The sequence below is a fragment of the Struthio camelus genome, chromosome 4 (genome assembly GCF_040807025.1).
Source record: "Struthio camelus isolate bStrCam1 chromosome 4, bStrCam1.hap1, whole genome shotgun sequence".
Classification (NCBI taxonomy): domain Eukaryota; kingdom Metazoa; phylum Chordata; class Aves; order Struthioniformes; family Struthionidae; genus Struthio; species Struthio camelus.
The window spans coordinates 85,793,373-85,815,607 of NC_090945.1; the positions used below are offsets into that span (position 1 = coordinate 85,793,373).

The window sequence follows — 22,235 nt, forward strand, 5'->3', positions numbered from 1 at the left end:
CGCCCACCCCAAATTGCTCCATGGAGTAGTAGGTTAGTCATTTCCAGTTTAACAATTATTTTGGCAAACTGACATGCTGTGGTACTTTAGAAGCAGAAGAAATATTAAGGCTAGGCCTGTTTTACATTCGGAGACATGCTTTTCCTGGTGGACCTTATACTGATTTCTTGAGCGAAAATATGCTGTACAGTCAAAAGCACATCTGCTGCTACAGCGGCATCTGATCCAGTGCCCATTCTGGTGTGCAGAACTATCTGTAATGGGAATTGTGAGTCAGAGCAGGAGAAATTTCTGATGCACATCTGATCTTAATCACCAGGTACCTGCCCAATGTCGGCACGTGAAACTTTAATATTAAAAAAGCAAATTACATTCGGAGCATTTTGAGTTCAGAGTAAGAAGGAACTGTCATTAAAGATAAATAAGGATGCTTGGACACCAGCTTGTAAATGAATGCATAACTTGTTTCTTTGAGTAGCATCTCCAGTTTTGGTTGCCTTAACTAGAGGGTAAAATGGTTAGAGCTAGGGATGGGTTTTCCAAGTACTTTAGTAGTAGCCTTTAAAGCTGTGCAGAAAGATGGGAGGAAGATAAGGAGAAGTGGAATTTTCCTATTTCTTTAAAAAACAATTGTGCTCAGTGTGGATGGGGAAAAGCCATTTGTAGGATCAGGGTGTAGATAAGCAGCGGGAAGGAAACCAGTCAGCATCCTGGAGAGAAGCAGCAGCTGGATACTGGAGGTTTTTCCACCTGTAGGGGCCAGGTGGGCTTGCAAGTTAAGTTTGGATGCTGTGCCTTAAAATATGAGTATTAATGATTTGGGGCATATTTAAAAACATAGCAACAACTTAATCAGTGAGCTTTAGAGGTTGGAGAACCATCCTCCTTTTCTTGCAGAAGTTAGAACAGAGGAAGGGAAGACTGTGTGCCTTTTCCGTTCCTGAACTGGATTCTTGGCAAGCCTCAACAACAAGATGTGACACTGATTTAACAACCCCCCCCCACCCCCGCAAGCAACCAGCAACAAAACGAGTTGCTTAGTGAATGGGTCTGAATTGCATGGCACCCGAATAGGTGCAATGTGTCCAGGGAGCAGTATAGCTGGTCTTACTAACTAGATAGAGTGTGACCTTTTGAGAAGAACCTTTTCGGAAGTGGATCTAGAAGTGTGGGGGACCGTTCAATGAGAATTGGAGGGAATTAAGTCATAAATAGGGGAAAAAGTCTCAGAAAACCAAGTTTTCTGGAGAAGAACTAAGAGCTCTAGCTTAGCTATGCTGACTGTTGCTTTTTTTTTTTTTTTTTTTTTTTTTTAAGTTAACCCTGGCATTTTCAAGCAGACTTCTAGTTTCCAACACTGGTCTTAATCCCACAAACCGAAGCGTGTGTGCAGGAGCACCTTCTTTGTGTGGGGTTTCCTGACATCAGAAGGAACTATACTGCAATGGCTTTTTCCAAGGCAAGGATTCATCCAGCGGTTGATTGCAGGATGAGGCCATTGGAAATACCATGAAAGGAATCCACTTTTTTTAAAGCTATTATTTCTAGCCAGGAGTTCCGCATTGTTTGTTTGTAAAGGCTTGTTGCTGTTTCCCATTCTACAAACAGCTACTTTGTTGGTGGCACACTGTGAAGTCCATCTCTGTACCCTCAGGATCTCTCTTGATTTCCATAACTATGCGATCTGTAAAATGGCACATGGGAAAAATATACACAGAATTTTATTTGAGAAATATTGAATCCCCTTTGTAAGGGTTTCCCGAGAGAATCATCTGTGGGTCCAGTGATGAGTGTGTGTTTTGTTCCAGCTATTCATTCTGTATTTGATCTTGGCCTTTTTCTCAATAGCGCTGGTCTTTGAACATACTTGCAACCGAGTATAAAATAAATGCCCTCCGTAATGCATCTCTGGCGTGCATCTTCGGTTACGTGCTTTTAGCTTGGGGACGTTCTGTATAATACCGCACTTGTAGAATTATCGGCTTCATTGTTTTAAGAACGCGCATGCTGAACGTGAGCTACGTGTGTCGTCTTCACCCATCCCTATGTGATACGGTGTTACGGTACAGAGGGAAGAGGACAGCTATAGTTCAGGTGGCCCCAATTTATGCTGAAATCTGATCAGAACTGTATCCGTGTCAGAACTGTGAACTTTCTGTGTTTAAACTTTCAATCATTCTTGGACTACTCGGGGCTAGTACAGAATTGGGAAGTTCTTGCTCAGAAGTGAGCTCCGCAGTAATGAATTTCTGCACTAGAAACCTTGTGTTTCTTTCGAGGCCCACTGGGTCATTGGTTTATAATCTACGTGTTGACAAAAAAGTAAGTTAATTGGAAATACGTAGGATGTTTTCAGAGAGGCATCTCCTTAGTTTAGGTGATTTTAAACCATATTTTATTTAACTAAAACCTTTTCTTGCATTTGTATTTGCAAATGCATTTGCATTTTTAACTGTATAGTTTCACTAACACATTTCTCCTTTAACTGATTCCGGGGGTCCAAAGGAAAATCTTGCTGCCTTTTTTAAATGTTGTACATCTTGAATATTCTCAAGTCTTGTACTGCACAGACTTTCTTCCTTATTAGGAAACGCATAGTGTGAGGATGAGTTGTTCTCATTCTGCAGATTCCCAGTACCCCTACATCTTGACAATCGTGTACCACTGTAGTTATTCCGTCCCATAAAAGTTTTTGTAGGAACGGAAAGATACAGAGAGAGATCATACATTAGGATTGTGCATTTTGGAAAACATGATTCAAGGTGGGGAAGGGAAAGGACCACAGAATCGCGGGACCGGTGGCAAACTCGAGGAAGCAGCTAGTCCATATCTTTTCTCTAAGGCAAGTTCTGTGTCAGCCATGTCATTGCTTAAAGACTTTTAACGTTAGACCAGGTTAGATAACATTCCCCTAGGCATTGCTGTCCCTCCTGCTTTAGGAAATTCAAGTTAGAGAGTTGAAGACATTTTTTTTTCTTTTTTTGCTACCATTTAGCTCTACTAGTTTTCTCCTACTAGTCATGGTCACAAGAGATACTATTTCTTCTTCTTTCTGAGGCAGCCTTCTACGCTTTGGAGGTTGTTGTAGTGGCATTCTCCAATCTTGTCCTCTGTAAGGTGAGTAGCTGCAATCGATCTGAGAGGGTTGTGCTTTCTAGGCCTCATTTTTATCTTTCCTTCTCTGAAGCCTTTCCAACTGGTAGGTTTTGGAGTGTTTTTTAAACATTGGTTGCTGACCTGGGGCAGGTAATCAATCACCAGTGAAATGGAGGAGAAGAGCTATTTCAGGGGTGTTGTACATACTGGTGTGATGCTTGCCTTTTTAGTAACAGCGCAGCTGGCTGTTTTTCACTTTGATTTATTGTGATCACTGGGTCCTTTTCCAAAGAGCCGCTGTCTAGTCATTTGTCCTGTTTTGTGTGGCTGATTATTTCTGACCAAGTTTAGCACTTCACACCCGCTACTATTGAATGGCAAATAATAGAAGGTCTCTTCTTTGCAAAGACACTTGCAGTTCTAATCCACTCTTCCAGCAGTCTTGCTGCCTTCGTGCTCGAAGTCATAAGGTCTGTGAAGTTAGGAGCAGGGGAGAGAAAATGAGGTAATTTTCACTACTTGCTGCGTTCAGATTAAGGTGGGTCTAATGAAACCGTGGCAGCTGGCTTAAAGTGAAGGGAAGCTCGCTTTCGCCCACGCAAAACCCAACTCAGACCTCACTGCCGCAGCATGCAGGGACGGCCTGAAACTATGACGGCCGCGCGGCGAGTTCCCGTAGGGATTCGATCAGTGAGTGGGGAACGGCTGCCATGGTGGGTAACTAACCCAACCCAGCGTGTTGGGTGCAGCCCCTGATCGGGAAGTTCCTGAATTGCTAGCTTGAAGGACCTTCTCTTGGATGCAGGGTGGAGGCGGATGGCCACGATGCCCTTCGGATCCGTTCCCAGGGTCCTCTCCACTGCCCTTTGCTCTTCTCCCTTGTCGCTCTGCCCCTCTCTAAATGATAACAACAGTAACACGTAGGTGCCCCCGACACCCCCGCTCGATACCACGTTTTTGGTGCGTAGAGGAACGGACTGGCAGCTGGAGCACCCTGCAAGCCCCGCTCGATTGCCTGCCGCGCTCTTGGCGCATGCCCGCCTGCTGTCTGTCCTCCCCTTGCTGTGCGTCTGTCTTGGATTATAAAATCTCCTCCTCTGACAAGCTTCCTTGTGCCTACAGAGAGGCTATATAAATAATGATCCATTTTTTTCACTATATGGATGTAGATCTTAAGAACAAAACAAAACACTACCCCTCGCCCCCCTGAAATGCTCAGTGTGCAAGGGCAGGATATAATCTTACTTTTTGCCTTAGCTGGGATTGATATGTAATTTTAATAGAAGACTAGTACAGCCTTGGCATTATTTTAGGAGCAGTTTTAAATTACCTTACATGGATTCCTCTTTCCTGGTGGGATTTTCAGGATATAAGAAAATAAAATAATCTTTGGAAGAGATGCTGTGCTCCTGCTTGTAAAATCTCAATACATCATAGAGGAAATGAGCAGTTTTTGCACGAGGCAAGCAGCCAGGAGAGCTGAAGCTACTGCAGAAGGGGGAGCAATGTGATGCAGATGCTGCAGTAAAATTGTGTGTGGGGAGATCAGGAGGTGAATCCTCGTCTTACATCGTGGCAAACTAATAAGCAGCATGGCCGGTATTGAAAATAAAAAGAAACTTGTGAGGCTGGATGGCTGTGCTTATTGAAGCTATGCCGTATATATTAACGTATAAAAATGATATTAATATACTACTCCCCTCCTATTTGAAGTGCGTTCCTTGTGGCCCACTCAAAAAGAGAGATAGCGATGGCTGTTGTCTTCTGAAACCACCTTGGAGCTGGCAGCTTGTCCTGCTTTGCTGTGCTGTTGCAGCTGCTCTGTGCACCATCCATAATCCTCTGGCTAACAGGCGAAACACCATTTCCTAGATACCCAGTGACATTCCTTAGCTAGTGATAAATTCATTGAAAAATCACAGCTGCGCTGCTTTGGTAGCAGCAAAGGTGTCAGCTGGATGCTGGCTGGAACATTTCTGCAGGGAAAAGTCAGGACGATTTGGAAGGCTTTATGGGCTCTCCGACTGCAAACAAAGGTTATAAGATCACACAAACCAGCTTATGTTCTTCAGTACGTTGTGAGTGCTCCTTAATGCAGCTCGTGCTGTGGTCCAAGCTCTGCTGTTGATTTGGTGTCTAGAACAAGTAGATCTCCCGCAAATGCGCCTGAGCCAGTTCACGCACGGTGCTGACGCCACTTCAAATCCAGCAGCAGCTTCCGCGGTGCAGCAGGCCTGATGAGCAAAGCTGGCAACCGGTGAGATGGCTTGCAAAGATGGGCCTGGGAGTGAAATCTGCAATTTTAATAGCTGTGAAACAAGTCTTCTATTTAAAAAAAAAAAAAAAAAAAAAAAAAAAAAGTGACAGGCCAGTCTCAGAGTTGTTTCCTCCGTTCCCGTTTACCTCTAACTGTTCCCAGGCTATAAACTACATCTTTCTCTCTCCTTCCACCAGCGTCCCCTGTACGCCACCGGCTCTGCCTCCCTTGGCTTGCAGAAGTGCCCAAGCCCTGAGCAGTGCTCCTCTGTTGGGATTTAGCTTCTTTGTTGGTATAACTGACTGCTTTTGTTCAAGATCTGAAGCTGGGCATGTTGGTGTAATTTTTTTTTGGCTGTACCAGCTGGTCCGTAAAAGGTATTATCCCTATGTACAAACCTTCCCCTGTCTAAACTTGAGTGAGCATTCAGGAGAATGCCCAAAGTTGTCTTTCTTTTCTTTAAGTCTGAGAGGAAATATTTGAACTTTATAGGTAAAGTGCGCATTGAAGACTTTTTCTTGCTGTGATATTAAGGATTTAAAACCTAATTATAATTTATTTGGTGTTGGGGAGGGGAAATTTCATTCCATGAGACTTATGTCTTAACCTCTACCACGGATGTAAGATAACTTTTTAAGGTGAGAATCCATGTGAGCACGTGCTACAAAATTAGGTCCATTGCGACTACAGCTTTTTGAGGCTGCCGTGCAGTAGCGTTAACCCTTGTTGCCTTCTGCTTCTCTGTAATAACAGGCAAGAAAATCCTCTTGTGGTACCCTCCGTATTTGCTAGGCTGCTGTTAACATCCTTTAGTGTGTCAGAGTGGTGATGGCAATTAAATTAGCTAATCAAATTTTCTTATGCTATGCAAGACAACCCTGTGTGAAAAGTGGTGGCATTCACTTTTTTTTTTTTAATGGACAACGTTGTATTGATTTACACGTAGATATGCTCTTTCTCTCCTTTCCCCCCCCCCGCATCCCGACAGAATCAAGTGACGGACACCAACCGAAAACTGCAGAATGAAGGAAAAGAAGTAAGTGCTGCATTCATTCTTCCATCTCCCTTTTGCTTTTTCATGCTTTGGCTGTGCTAGCTAGTAGTGAATTACACCGAGCTTCAGCACTTCTAATTGGTCCCCCTTACTGATAATGGACGTGATATTGGTATTAAAATGTATAATAATTCTTTGCTGTGTCTTACCTTTCTACGTGAAACGTGAGCTGTGTGAAAGAGTTTGGAAGTGATTTTTCTCTTTTTTTACAGCCTGTGGATTAAAAGCTAGTGGAAAGCAAACCCTGGAAAGTAAGAGAGACTTGAAGCAGCAATAATGAAGCTGTGGCCTTGGTGCCTCCACCCTGAGTGGGTGAATGTGATTGTTTGTGACAGTATAAGCTGCAGAGTCGGGTGCTGGCTTCGCAGTGCAGTATGGCAGCAATTAAAGCCAGTGTGGTTTTTGAGCTGCATGGGTAGAGGCATCAAGGCATGGAGGAAGGAAATGATTGAATGTCTTGGGTCTGATTTGCCTCTGACCACATTCATTTCATCCTAATGGAATATTAATGCACTGGAGGGACTTCAGAGATGGGTGACAGGGCTGAGTACTCAGTGATGGCACCGATGTTTGAAGTTTTGTGAGTGCCTAACATGTAGATGTGTGAGAGCTCCCAGAGGAGGTCTTTTCTCCCGTCTTTTTCATTTCCTCCTTATGAGCCTCGTTGCTTGACCCGTATTCCATATAAATCTTCTACTCTTCACGCCTTTTCCATTTTCCTTCTTAACTACCCTCCCAGACGCCCAGACCTCATTTTACTGAGAGTATGTGCAACCATTACTCTTTACAGAGCGGCACTGCAGTCAACAATCAAACAAGAAAATATCTGTGTTGGACGGGATCAGACTGATTTTTATCTTTCATCTTCATTAGAATAGCACCCTTCAGGGAGGAGGGGGTAGCAAAACATACCACTATGTTACCTTGAATGGAGGATTCACCTCCAAAAGTAGAAGAGCCTGGCATTTCAAAAGGACTTTGCAAACTCAGTCTGGTAATAGTGTAAAACATGTGGATAGTGTGGAAATAAGTCAGTAGTCTAAAGGACAAAACTCTGAATGGGCCCTTTCGAACAGTGAAACTGAAGAATTTTCTTTTGTATGTGGTGGCTGATCCTTGTTTTGCCCTTATCCAGATGTACAGGTTTTTCTATCGAAGACTGAGGATTTAAAAATCATTGTAGGTTTATGAGGGTAAGAATTCCTCTGGGAATGAATGGCCACATCCTGTCTTTTAGAAGAACTAGAAAAGAGAAGCTTGAAGAAGGAGTAGGAAAAAAGATGAATAAAATGGGAAGGGGAAATCACTTTTGGAATTCACAGGACGTGCTGCGAGGCTGGTATTTGATGGCTTTGGTTTTGCTGCTTGCTTGCTTGCTTTAAATTAGACTAGAAAATGCTTCTGCTACTTGATCAAACAACCCGAAACTGCCTGTGCTGCCTATTTAAGCAATGCTTTGCAATGTTCAGCGAGCTTTGCAGTTATCAGAGGCGGCTTTGTTGTCAATCTACTGCTTGGATGTTCTTGACAAGTGCCAAGTAGTTTATATACTGTCTGCTCTGTTATTTACTATTCTTAGTGTAATTTTTTTTTTCATTTCCAAAGTTGATAATAGCAATGGAAGAGCTGAAGCAATGTCGATTACAACAGAGAAATATCTCGGCGACGGTTGATAAGCTGACACTCTGTCTTCCTGGTGAGGAATCTGAAATTGCTCTTTATTTGTACAGCTGTCTATTTTAATTCAGATCTCTTTGCTTTATGCTTCTGTCTCAACACTTGTGTGTTTTTGTTCTCTTTCCAGTCCTGGAGATGTACAGCAAACTGCGAGACCAAATGAAATCTAAAAGGTAAATTTTATATAGAGTGATGTTTGTGTTGGAAGCATTGAAAAGCACCCGTTTGGTGTTAGTTTAACTAAACAAAGAGGTTCTCAAAACTTAGGACTTCGAAATTGGCCTTTCCGAGATAAGTTATCTGATTTTTGGCCGGAATCTTCGCAGTACAGCTCAGCCTCCTGAGGTACAAAGTAGAACTGGGATTGCAACAGCCTCGGATTTCTTGTTGTGTTAGGCTTTTTAATTAAGATGGATGTTCACTTTTTTCATGAAAGCTCACCTCTGTGATGGACTTTGGACTTCCCAAATCAATGCGTGGCTCTCAGTACTTCTGCATTACTAACTACATTTCGTCCTAGGAATGTCATAATAGAAAAACTGATATACTCTGAGAGAATCCAGCGTGAATGGAAGCCAAAGGCCTGTGAAGTGTTGTGCGGGATGGTAGGAGAAGCTGATGAGCAGGCATGCGGCTTATTTTGTGGTGGAATTAATTGTCGTTCAGAAGAGTGAGCTGAGTTAAAGGACTTTGCGGCTCAGAAATCATGAGCTGTAAATCCCAGATTTTCCCCACTCTGTATTTTTTGTATTCCTTGAGAATTAAACGAGGGGCCAGGGTGTTTACAGGGCTGGGCTTCTGGGGGAGTATTTGTTTAAGCAGCATGGGAGTTTGGAGCAGCGCTGTAGCCCTGGGGTTGGCGAACTGGGCAAAGAGCACCCGGGAGAACGAGGTCGGCTTAAAACGTAGCAGGACCCAGCTGAACGCCAGGCAGGCAGCACCATCCGACTTGATGCCTCTTTTGTGCCTGCCATCCGTCACATAAACAACGCAGAACAAAGCGGATGTCTTGCACAGGGTGATAACTGATTGGATAGAAGTATCTTACGCTTCCTCTCCCACCTCTGCTGATCTTTGTGGTCCTTGGTCCCAGAAGCCTTGGATAAACAGATGAGCGTTGCCCGTGAAAGTTGGGCTGGCCAGAGTAATTATGGAGAGCTCGTTTAGGTGTTCACAACGCTCTCCGTTCCTTTCTCCGAACGCCTGAGTACAGAATGAGGCAGCGCCGAGTTTGTCCAACTGTGCTTAGTCTGTAGGAGCGGTGAGGGGCTTATCCGCTGACAGATGTGGGGTGGGGAGCTGGAGCTGATCAGGGCTGTGAACTTCTGAAGGGAATTCACATGCCATTCGAGTCCCTCTTTCTGGATCATGTTTCCAGGGCCTGGTTCTAGGAATTGCATCTTTCTTCCCCCCTCCCCGGTCCTGGGTTGGTTCGTTTAAAAACAAAAAAGTTGAAAGCCACCTTTAACAAGAATCTGAACCCTTGGCTTTTCTTTCTTTCTTTTTTTTTTCCCCCTTTCTCTTTGTCTTGATTTGATGGCTTCATTCACCAAGCACAGCACAACATATTGAATATTTTTGTGTCTGCACCCGGTCTCACTTATATATCATTTCACGATAGCCAGCCAGGGGGTCGGTTACTAGTGTAAGTCTCAGGTTTTGAGTACCCAGTCTCACTGGAGTAATCGGTTTTACATGCTGGCCGAATAAACTCGGCTCTTTTGAGGTAGACAAAATGAATTACGTGCTGTTTGCTGTGTGATGTTTATGAAATGAACGCAGGCGTTTGCCAAATACAGAACCTGCGGCTGTTAACCTGAGCTGGAGACGGGGAGCGAGGCACAGGCCAAACCCCGACGAGCGGCTGCGCAACCTGCAGAGAGGAGAGATGGAGAGACGCGGTTCCTCGTCCGTTGTCCGAAGTGTAAGGAAGCGACAGGAAGAGCTGTTTGCCCCGATGGTTGGGGCGCGCGAGGCTGCTCGTTGGCAAGTGATGAGAAGAAGCTCTGCCAGACCCTGGGAGGAGGGAGGGAGGGAGGGAGGTAGGAGGGAGACAGCTCCGTGTGGGAGCCTGTCAGCGAGCAAGTAATGAATCCCGCTGACAGACGGATGCGAGAGCTCCAGCCCGGCGCGAAAGCCTGCCCGCTTCGGCGAGCCTCCGGAGGGGTCCCTCCCTTCCGCCCTTGGGGCGCTTGTCACACCCGCAGTCTCCAGGCAGTGAGAAACGAGGATGTTTTACCTCGCTTGTAGCCGAGAAGCTCCCATATGGCGATACCCATCCGATAGGGAGTTATTTCCAGTTCAGAACAAAAAAAGAAAAAAAAAAAGCCGGCTGTGAATCTGCTGTGCAGATCAAAACGTCGCTTCCCCCCGCCTTGGCCAGCGTTTCGGTTTCGCTGGCGAAACGCTCCCTCGAGCTAGGCAGGAGCTCGGGCGCCCGCTGGGGCGGGAGATGATAGATGTTCGCCGAAGAGATGCGGAAAAACGAGACCGCTGCAGCAGGTTGGGGCGCCGCGGCCCCGCGCTGGAGCCGCGTGCGGCTGGGGGCCTCGCGCTGCGGCGGCCCGACTTCATCGGCAGCCGTCGCTGGCCTCTGCGCTCCCGAAGCACGAGCGAGGCTGAACTCTTCTCTGCCCCCACGTGTTCTCGGCTTTGTTTTCGGCAGGCAGTCGGGGACCCCGCCGGTGAACGCGCCCTGTCCCCGCAGGCGACGTTTTAGCTTCTTCTAGTTCAACAAACCACGTCCTAAAATATAACAAAGCCCCGATGTGTGTTTATTCCTCTGGTTTAATTTCTGGCTTTCTGTGCACTCTTGAAGCCCCTCTCCAGAGGGGATTGCGTTTTCTTGCAAACAGCTTTCTCATACCTCGCTGCAGCGTAAACAGTGAGCGGGTTACAGGATTAAGCCGTTGGACTTTTGGTGTTCCTAACAGGCCAGGCTTCTTCTGGTTAAAACAACTTCCGCGTGCGGGTAATTCTTCGGGCAAGAATTACCTCGAGTGGGGATTTGAGTGCCAGGCTTTTTCAGTGACACGTTTCTTAGGCCTAAACGTTTCCTTCAGCCGCCCAGGTTCGGGGTGTAGCCGGCAGGTGACTGTGGCAGGGTTAACCGTGGCTCTAGTCTGCCTCCTTCAGTCCTTCTCCCTGGTGTTTCTTTGAAGAATGCCATATCCGTTTCCTGCCAGCGTCGCCTGAGCTACAGTTGCCTTAATTCGCCCTAGAGGAGGCTGTGACCTGGTGTTAGTCATAAACATGTTCCTGTAGACCCTGCTAATGCTTCCTAGATGGTTCCCTGATAGTTTTATTCTCCTTCCGTCAAATCCGTACGGTCTCTTGGCACGCGCCGCTTGCTCGAGACTTGTTCAGGAAAGCCGTCGCGGAAGTGGAAAAGCTCAGCTCGTCTTTACCATCTTTCCGCCCCCGCCGCGTGCCGTCAGGGCATCCCGCGTCGCCTAGAGCGCCCGACTTCCTTTCGGAAAGGCCCCTACTGCCGTGAACAGGCAAACGTTGCAAACCGACCGCTTCCCGCCGGGAAAGGAGGGAGGACGTCCGGGAGGAGCGATGGGCTCGGGCTGGTCGGCGGGGGAGAGGTGGCAGGCGGGGGCACAGGACTAGCCAGAGCGGATGGATGCGGCAGGTCCTTCCCTCGTACGCCGGCGGGCCCAAGGAAGGGGCATCGGTGTGGGCCTGACTTAGTTTTTCTTTCTCTTAAGCTTCATCAGCTGCCTCCTGTTTTGTTTTCCCTTTACTGGAAAATCCCCACTTCCTAAGGGAGATGATATCAATGTACTTTGGTCAAGGTGGTTATATTTAATTATCTCCGTTTAAGGGAAAGTTTAGAAAACTGAGTTGAAACTGGTCTTTTCCCTTATAGCATCGTTTGTGGCTTGGGGCCTGACCGCAGGAGCTGGCATGTACACGCGTGTACACACACGTGTGTACACACGCGTGTACACACACACACGTACACCCCCCCCCTCCTGCAACAGCCCCGAGAGGAGCCAAGGCCAGGTGTTAGCCTGGGTCCCTGCCTGTGCTCCTCGGTGGGTGTGCAGATGAGCTTTTTATCACATCTCCAAAGACTCATGGCACTGTGTGGGGTTGCCGACTTTTCTTCCACCATATAATATGGTGCCTCAAATTATTGTGCGCTGAAGCCTGGTGCAGTAAAGCAAGCACAGATAATGGGCACAGTAACTGCAGCTCAGCCGATGGGGGGTGACTTGTTACCCAGCTGCTGCTCGTCTGTGCAAGAAAGCTCAGAGAAAAGAGTAGCTGCTTCTCTGAACTGCTGCTTCAGCCTTTACCTGCTTCAGTTTGCCAGGCTCAAAAGGCAAATGATGCTCTCTTATGGCTACCTGGACAGTAAGCTCTGCGTTCCTTGGTACAGAGCTGAGATCTTTAGGAACATTGAGTTATTTACTGTTAATGCATGCTTTGGAGGGGAAGTGGAAAGGAAATAGCTGTTGGTTCTTCTGCATCTGCCTCGCTTGCTTTCCCCAGACACTACCCCGCGCTGAAGACGCTGGAGCACCTGGAGCACACGTACCTGCCCCAAGTGAGTCATTACCGCTTCTGCAAGATCATGGTGGATAATATTCCCAAACTGCGCGAAGAAATAAAAGAAGTTTCCATGTCAGACCTCAAGGATTTCCTGGAGAGCATCCGTAAGCACTCTGACAAGATTGGAGAGACAGCAATGAAACAGGTAGGGCCTCGGGGTGCACGCGTGGTAGCGGGGGTTGCTTTTTGGAAAGAGAAAGGCGTTTCACAGTCATGTTAAATAAGCTGTACTTTTCCTGTACTAGGGCAGTGAAGGCTTCAACATAAGTTTATTTTAAATGTTGAAGTAATTGTGTTGCTTGGTGAAGCAGAAAGATTCTCTCTTCTGGGACTGCTACTAGACTTTATTTTCCGTTTTTTAAATACTGTTGAAAAGTGATAATGCGTTTTTGTCCTCCTCTTCCCCTGCCTGTACTTTGCCATGAATTCTTGATACGCAGAGTGTGGGACGTGTGGCTGGGGTGCGTAGCTCAGGTTTTCCGCCTAGCGGAGCGGGGGCGTTTGTGCTGCTGTGCCTGGTAAAAACTGGAAGACCTAGACACATCAGTGTTGATTTCCTAGGTTCAGGGTAAAGCAATAGAAGTACATCTCTTAAGCATAACTCAGTTTTTTCATCTTCAACTAATTTTCAAATAATAGGTACACTTTTATTGTGGCTAATTTATATTTGCCTAGCAGTTCATGTCTTTAAAAGATGATCCTGATTAATTGTACATACCCATGCATGTATTAAAATGGAATTGCTTTTTTTCTACTCTTCTTTAATATTCTAGTTTTGAATTTCAATACAGTTTTTCATATTACAGCAGGAGAGTATTGCTCATACCGTTGGTTAGGAGAGCTTTTCTACTTTGATGAAATTCAGATTTGCTGGTAATGAAACGTTGCATCTCCTGAGCAGTAAACCGCTTCCTTTGGTAGTGATTGACTGATTGGACTTGTTGACTTATGGGAAGGGCTTTTGCCATAACCTTTCACAAAATGTGAAATCGTGCTGTCTATGTGGTTAGAGGTACAGGCAAGTTCACTTTTCTGTATTATAAACACCATCCTTTCTATTAAGTGGTCTAACTTGAGGATTTCTGTTAACTGATTTCATTTACAGTATATCTGCTGCTTTATTGTCTTCTCAACCTCTTTCTTGTATTTTAAGGAAACAAACAAAACCTTATGTTGTGTAACAGAGCTATGAACAGATGTCATCCTATGACTTTTGTTTGCTATGATGTTTGATAGGCTATCCTATGATGTTTGTTAGCCTCTAAGAGTTGTTGCATTAAATCAGGTTAGTTTCTCTGAATCTGCAGAAAACATTGCCACTATGCATGTGATGACACCTCCAATAGGACGTCAAGATCGTGGCTATGTCTGGAAAGATTCCTCCTCCGTATGTTTTGCCTATGTATTTCCAGTGCTGTAATTGTTCTGAAGTTACCTGATACAACAGTCTCTAGAACACCAGTTGTTTACAAAAAGCTCTTTCTTTTGTTCGTTATAGCAGCTGAACTTTTAAAAAGATTTATTCTTAGGTTCCTGTGGCTCTGTGGATTGAAAGGAATAAGTTTATTTCATCTTTTGATGCCCAATTAGTGCAATGAATTTGCTGCTCTTTAAACAAGTTTTTAAACAAGTTATATCCCGTTAAGGGTATTTACCAATTATAGAGACATAAGAAGATGCAGATGTTGTGTCCTCTTGTTTTATTTTCCAGTTGTGTTGTCATGACATTGGGAGGGCGAGACTGATTATTTAAACCTAATAGCATCATGTGCTGATTGCAGAGAGAATCTGGGACGAGGGAGGTCGCAGATGTGCAAATTCAGCCAGGTTTCTGTGGCTGCTTAGGCAGACCAATTCTGAGAAAATCTCCCCCCTCGTCTCCGATAGGTATTTCCATGCTTCCCTTGCTGCTGTCTTTTGATCCAGATACTTTATAGCTTGGCACTTTCTGTCCCCTTTGAATTCTTGGAGCACTTGAACGTTTCTTTCTGTTCTTCAGTTCCCTCCCTCCCTCCCTCCTGTCTACTCTCTGGGGAGAGCTTGCACCATACTTGAAGCTTGGTGGTTTTTCTGTCTCTTGTGCTAATGAAGGCTGGCCTTTTACCATCCAGCAAAGCTAGAAAAGTTGCAATTGCTTCTACTGGGATTGTCCCTGCCATGAACTCTGTCTTGGTGTTTTTCTCGCCGTTTCTGACCCTTCTTCCTCCTTGCCCAACTTGCAACGTGCATCCTCATGAGAGGTCTTGGAGAGTTCGGCAGGGACTGGCTACTCCTTCCCTATTCCAGTAAAAGAACTAGGGGCCATCAAGTGAAAACAGCAGGAGCCAAGCTTGAAATAAGCAAAAAAAAAAAAAAAAAAAAAGGAAGGAAGAAAGGAAAAAAAAGTATTTTTTTCACTTTGTATGTGGATGATAAACCCATGGAACTCCTTGTCAAAGGATACTGTAAATGCAAAATTTTGCATGGTTTCGAGGACAGACTGGACAAGGACTTCCAAGAGATTCCCAGCAGGTTACTGAGGGCACAGTCTGTGCTAGGTTCAGGAAGTGTCTTCTCCCAGCTTCTCGCTGTTGTCAAATCAGGCTTGGACACAGTACCGTATTTTTCTTGCCCTGTTCTTGCCGCCTTGGTTGGAATTTATCTTTGGTTTTGCAATAGTGTGCTATCTAAGCTCTTGGTGTGAGCCAGTATGCATCTCTCCAAAGAGTGTGTTTTCCTTTCTCCTTACTCTTCTGTAGCATCTCTTACCCTTTTTCTTTCCCTCTCTGTTTTTGGACATTAGACTCTTTCTGTACTCTTAACCTTTGCTCCTCAGTATTGATTTCAACTACTAATGTTTTGGGCTTCCGTTAAATTCATTATTTGTTCTTCAACTTTAGATACTATCTGAACCACCAATATGGTCACTGCTTTGACCTAACCGTAGTTGGGTTCTCCATTCCTTCTCCTCCCGCCCCCCCGCCCCTGACTGCTTTACCCATTCTTGCTCTTTCACTCTCTTCTGCTCATTTACAACCATTTTGGACCTGAAAGATTTCTAAATTGAATCGTCTCTGGATTGTGGTGATTTTTTTTTTAAATTTTTTGTTGCTTGTTAATGTTGCCAACATCTCTATTATGGGTATATCAGAGCTTGAGTATCTGAACGTCTTCCGCAGAAAAATACTTAAGTGGAAAAGGTGTTTTTTTTTTTTTCTTCCACGTAGATGCTAACGAAATACAGACAGAACTAGGCTGTTGCGAAGGAGCATCAAAACAAGATTTATAAAGAAGCCAACAGCTAGATGTTTTTAGTATACTTTACTGTGTCATTTCTTGGCAAACATCTTCAATCTCCCCCAAATTAGAGTTTTCTGCTAGTTTGTGAGAGCAAGCTGCAAACTATAAAGGGGATTTTCTTCATCATTTGTGGAAATGCAGTTACCTTTGAGGTAGGATTTGTCAGTTTTCTAACAGCAAATAAGTACTGTTGGTGCAGGGCAGCTTGGAAAGCAAGTTGTTTGCCACATCCAGGCGCTAATGCGGAGCTGGAAACGATACTGCAATTTGACCCAGGTGCCAAACTTAGTCCTGTAAAAAGCGTCACAGGCCACTTGAACGATCAGAAGTGATTAAGGCCTAAAGCTCTGTGAGTCTCCGATTGCACCGGGTCACTTTGCATCGCTTCAAGGAAAGCGAAGGGCAGCACTCCCTCTGCCAGCGCTGCCAGCATCACTTCTTGCATCGCTGGCTCTTTTTGCTCAGCCTGTTGCTGGTGATTGATAGCCGTTCTGGAAGCGAGCTGAGCTGGCAGAAGGCCTGGGAGAGTTGGGGAACTGCGATTGGCAGCTGAATACATTCGGTTTAAATTAGCATCATATAAATTCTTTTAAAATTGTTTGATTTCACCAGCGGGAATGGAGTAGGGGTTGATACAATGGGGAGAGGAAATCATGTTTTTGTAACATTACAAATCTGAGGCCGATGATGACAAGAGCTGAAAATTTCATTTTGTGATAATCAGAATGATCTGTCTTGGAGTGCTCGGAGCCGCTGCTGCGTTTCTGGCCGGCAGTCAGAGATGCAGGGAGTGCGTTGGCCCTCCTTTTGGACAGGAAACCCGCGGTGGGGTGAAGTCAAGTGAGACGCTCCTGGGGTCGGCCATCCGCGGGAACTGGAAGGATCTTACGGAGCGCCGCGAAACCTCATGTTCTCGATGTGCAAATGATGAGTTCTCATTTGATTGCTTGCCGCCTCCTTTAAATCTGAATTTTATTACCTATGGTTCTAGGGGAGTCCGCTCTCTTCCAAATAGCGCTGTTAATTATACAGCGCTCGAAAAGATGAAAGTAGCCCAGTGCATTTGAACTTGTTTTGGACTTTGGCCCTGTGAACCTGCGTGTGTGTTTTGTTTTTGTTTTTTTAAGATCTGAGTCCTGGCCTTGCCAGGAATGAATTATGTCTTATTAACACTTGCTGATATCCGGTATGTGGTTTTATTATCTAGCCTAACGTCTGAAATATGTCAGGCATGTGAAAGAGGTCAGTTAAGATGGTGCTGCATGCAAAATATCCAGTGTAAGCACTGTGAATGTTTCTGCGCGGGGGGCCAAGAATAACCGATCCAAAAGCCATTATCGGATAAAGTTTGTCAGGGCAGCCAAAATGTTCAGCATGCCTTGCAAATACATGGAGGCAAACCAGCTTGCTTTTATTTTTTTAATAGCCTCAGTAGGATGTGCTATCAGAGCTGATGTTTAATAGGTGGTGATCTCCTGGTACAAATTGCAATGGGTTGATGTTTCAGCTGTGTGTGTGTGTTTTATTTTTTTTTGGTCTGGTTGCTTTTTAAAGGTGATGCTTACTGTTGTTGGTGCCCCATGCTGCTGTCTGTGTCCTTTCTGAGCAGCATAACGTGAGGTCTGCGTAGGTATATTTTCCTGCAGCGTGGCAGAAAATATCAACCGCTGATGTGAGCGTGTACGAGCACGTCTCCAAAGTAGGGCAGAAAGAATTGCACGATGATGCAGTTCAGTGCACAGCTGAAACGCTAATCTGATTTTGACAGGAATGCAGTTCTGTTATTCACCTGAAGAGCACGAAGCGCTTCTGAACACGCTTGAGCAGCAGCTCTATAAGAAAGGCAACAGCTCCTTTGCAAGAAGTTATTCAGGTTTGAGGTTTAAATATCTTCCCTGGCTTCACCTGCAGATCTCAGAACTGAGCCTAACGCTCCTGACTTGCAGTGGTCAGAGCATAACGTACTGTGCACCCCGTCTCGCGTTTAATATGGGCTTTCTCGCCTGCAGATAGTTTGGACAAAGATCGCTGAATGATGTGGTTGTGTGCAGCTGCCAGTGCAGTGCTATGCTTTTCTTTGGTGTAGAAATGTTCAGTAGCACAGGATCCAGTGCAGCTGGCCTTATAACGAAAGAGTCGTGTGGACGAGAAGTGAAGGAGGAGATATTTTTGCATTATCTTGGACTGGAGATGACAATTGCTAATAGGCATTCACTGTGGCTGCCGGGATGTTGTGCTACGTCTTTGCAGGGCCATGCTAAGGCTGTTGAGCACCCAGCTGTGTGCTTCAATATTTTAGGTATGTCTGGATTTAAATTTAATTCTGACCTTGAGTTCCCTGGATTTGTGATGATTGCTTTGGCGATGTGAGTTTCTTTGCATGGTTTGCTCTGTGCTACAGTTTGTTCTTACTACCATAACTGAATCTCACTGTGCGTTTTCACTAGGAACGCGGAGCGGAAGCTACGTACTGGGGATGATTCCTGAGAATCTGTTGGCTGTTTTTTTAATACTTTTTATTTCAAGTCACCTTGAATACATTGGTATTGTAATAAAAATGCTCCCATCTAATTTTTGTAAATGCCCTTTTTATAAGTTATAATATGTAAAAGCTGAGGAGATACGGTTCTGAAACCTGAACCTGCGTGCAGCTTGGAAATAAATGCCAGTGCGAAAAGCTCCCAAACCTCTTATGTACGAAAAGGTAAATGGCATGGGATTCGTTATTTAAAGAGCATAAAGAGCAACCTTAAATTTAAAGGTTGCGTTTATTTAAAAAAGCCAGCCCAGCTGCAAGCTTTCCTGCCTGCCTACTCTTCATGATGACCATGGACAAAACTGGGGGCACTCAGCTTAGCAGCACGAGGAGTTGGCCTGCCCTGCTCACGGAAACTGTGGTTGCAAGCGCTTCTCTCATTTTTTGGGGGTGAAGAATGGTGTTCAATGACAGCGACTATCTTCCTGCTCACCAACATCCTCTTCTTGTCTCTGGCTGTCCTCTCAGTGGTGGGATCTCTGAAGAAACACAGGAAGCCTCCCAACACCGGTGTGAACGGGAACCTGTAGTAGGTACCATAGGGGCAGAGGGGTATGGTGCAGCTTCAGGTTGTGCCACAGAAGTGTGCCCAAAATTAGGGGGTGTCTTGAGGAGTCCCTAGGATGGAGGTGGGCGAAGAGGAGACAATGAGCGGCATGGAAGGTGGCAGTGAGCTTGGCCTACTGAGGTTGCGCATCACAGAAACCATGCCCTGGTAACGTAGTACGTTTTACCAGTGGAGTATATCCAGAGAGACAAGGTAAGGCTCGTTCCCGTGCTTACGCGGAGCAGGGCGTTATGCCATGTGCGGTCCTGCTGAAGTTGAGCTGGAGCGAGCTCCTTGGAGGCTGTGCGTGCTCTGGCCCCCGCTCAGCCCGCGGGGCTCTCCCGCGGCAGCTTGTTTCTACAATAACCAGCGGCGCTGCAAAAATCTGAGGAGGCTTGTTGGCCTTTTTATTTGAAATGATGGTCATAGGTAGAGATGTGGCACTTTCAGCATCATTGGGAAATCCTGTCCCGTCCTTGTTCTTCATTTTAAAAGCAAACACATGCATGCCGCCCTGAGCCACGGGAGCGGGGCAGCTCCCTGCATGCACGGGGCTAGAGGGACGCTGTCGCAGGCCGCTGCTAGCGCTCCAGATGCTGGTTGGTGGCCTTTTGGTGGCCCGGAAAAATGTTTAAAAATGCCGTTTGTGTAGTGTTCTTAATTGTCCTCGTCTCTGAAATACTTTAACTTTATGCAATCTTTTGCAGTGCATCTGGAAATTGTTTTTGCTTTGTATGTGTGTTTCAGAGTAAATTAGGTTTAACTGTGTTTCTCTGGGCGCGTTGTGCGGGGAAGGTCCTCCTTCTTCTGTGCGCCGGTCCTTTGGCGGAAGCTGATGCTCTCCCAAGGTCGGGTGTGCGCGTGCACGCCTGCTGCCTCAGTTAAAGCGCAGGATCCCCTGCCACGTGGGTAGGATACAGCAACGCCAAGCTCGAGTTTTTAGTGTTTGGAAGATCGTTGCGTTTGTTTGGCTCCCAGGGAAGCGGGTTTTAAAGACCTGGCTGAGGACTGCTGAAGGATCCCTGGGATCTGAACTTCCAGATGTTTTAAACAGGGTCTCTTGTTGCAAAAGTTTTCTTTAACAAGCACAAAAAGTAAAATCATGTTGTTTAATAAAAGGAAGGAAAATTTATAGTCTCAAATGCAGCGAGGAGAGCCTTTTATAAAGGTCAGTTTGGTGACTGAGTACGTGGTGACTATTTACACAGCAGAAGTCAGGATAAGGAAGCAGTATTTCCTCCCTTCTGGGCAGGTTTGTAAAGTAGAAACTTATTTTCTAGTAAGCTGCTGTAACGAGAGCTTCTTAATCTCTGGTACTATTGCTCGTCTACTCTGTTATATTGCCGTATTAAGGAGGGAGATGCGTGTTCTGGAGCTGTTTGCGTTAAAAATCCGATGGCAAAGTGTGTTCTCAGCTGCAAGTTTCGCATGGATGACGTGGGTGAAGCAGTGGTGGTAAAAGGGGATGTTTTGGCGTAGCGGGGAAGTCGTTACTGTTCTCACTTCGTTCAGCGGAGATATCACTGTTGGACCTGTGTGATTTCTGCATTAGCTTAAGTGACTCGATACAAGTGGTGTTGTCAGCAGCTTCTTCCGTTGTGTGTTTGCAACCTGCCCTCCGGAAGAGATGGGTAAGCGTCGGAGAAGCCTCAAGTCGCTTACGCTCAGCACCGTTTGTTGTGAAAATAACTTGAGAAAACTAGTAAAAAGACACTGTTTTGCACGGGGGTTAAAATATTACAGACAAATCTGTCATGTAAAAGCCAAAGGGACCTACCTGGAGTTCAGAATACCTTCTCTCAAGGCTGCGAGCGCTCAAGGGAAGCCAGCGCACCCCTGGGTAGGTTTGGGAAATGAAATGCCCCCAGGCTGGAAACTTGCAGCTACTTAAAAGAAAAAAAAAAAAAGAAAAAAAACCCTCCCAAACCCCCGGGAATAGAGGTGCAGCCGAATAGGCTGATGGAGAGCAGCGGGCAGATGGAGGGCCTGGCGGCAGGAGCCGGCGACGGCTCTGGGCATCCATCCGTCCCGTTCTTGTCCCCTGCTTTGCACGTTCGGGCACGAGTTTGCTCCATGCAGGAGAAACCGGATCGGTGCCCGTGAGAGCGTGCGGGGCCGTGGGGTGCAGAGGGTTTGCAGAAAGCACGGAGGGGCGGAAGCCGGGGAAGGTCTCCGCTCGGTCGCGTGCGAGAGCAGTAAGCGGAAAGAAAGCAAAAGCTTTCCCAGGAGCGGGAGAAGAGCTGCGGGGCCGGGCTGCGTGCCGGACGAGGGAAGGATCCTTCTACCCAGCGGTACCTGGCGCATCGCGACCGAAGGAAGGAGCCGAGGCGAACGGTTTTGGGAACTGGAATAGGTTTTTTTTGAAATCGCTCCCGACGCGAGTCGTCAAGCCAGAAGCTTGAGGTTAAACGCGAGCCCTGGGCGTGCAGGCGGCCGTGGGAACGGAGGCCGTGGCAGCCCGACAAGCGTGGGTTCAGGGTACGGGGCAGGTGGGCCCGACGCTTAATGCGAAACGCAGCTGACGGTCTGGACGAGGGTTTCCGGCGGGGGGGACCGGGGGCCAGCCGCACACGTGGGCCGCGCTGGGGCGGTGGTGACAGGGGTATTTGCAGATGTAAGCACCTTTTTTTTTTTTTTTTTTTTTCTGTTGTTCCCCCGTGCGCTTTGTTTGAGGTCCTTGCGCTGCCTTGTGCTTTGACTCTCCTTCTTCCCACATCACGTAGCGTGAGTGCGAACATGCTTATTATCATAAAAGCAGCTTTTTTTTCATTCCTAGCTTTTTGTGGAAAAGGTTCCTCTGTTTATTTAAGAGGAATTCTGTGCCTTTTAAGTCAGCGTTTAAAACTTATACCGTATAGGAACCTTATTAATAAATGGGTATTCCTCTGAATTCTTTTTATGACCTCAAAAGTGAAACGGCCTAAATCATGGGCCTTTTGTATTTCAGCACGCGCATGACTAACGGCCACAGGGACCGCGTTATCCCCAGTAGCGTACCCAGCGTGTTCTGTGGACGTGGCTACATCATAAAATCAAAAGTTTAACTACAGGGCGACCAGATGCTGGACCGGCTTTTTGTGTGGTTGCCTTTCAGATCTCTTTGAACCCTTGAAACCCAGAGACGTTTCTTGAAATAAATCCTTTATCTTCCAACTGCCGTAGCGCGTAAGCGTGTTGAGAAAGCCTAGCGAAGCAGAGCGGTGCCAAGCTGAGGCATAACCGTCTC

At 46.1% G+C, this 22,235-nt stretch overlaps 1 protein-coding gene across 17 annotated transcripts in view; it reads left to right on the forward strand.

Moving 5' to 3' along the window:
• Positions 1-22,235, forward strand: part of EXOC6B (exocyst complex component 6B) — a 313,137-nt gene that overhangs the window by 52,454 nt on the left and 238,448 nt on the right. For all 17 annotated transcript variants that reach the window (XM_068943863.1, XM_068943861.1, XM_068943855.1 and 14 more), the window contains exons 3-6: positions 6,342-6,389; positions 8,013-8,103; positions 8,212-8,257; positions 12,588-12,792. In XM_068943863.1, the coding sequence (XP_068799964.1) occupies positions 6,342-6,389; positions 8,013-8,103; positions 8,212-8,257; positions 12,588-12,792 (390 nt within the window). The remainder of the gene's footprint in view (positions 1-6,341; positions 6,390-8,012; positions 8,104-8,211; positions 8,258-12,587; positions 12,793-22,235) is intronic.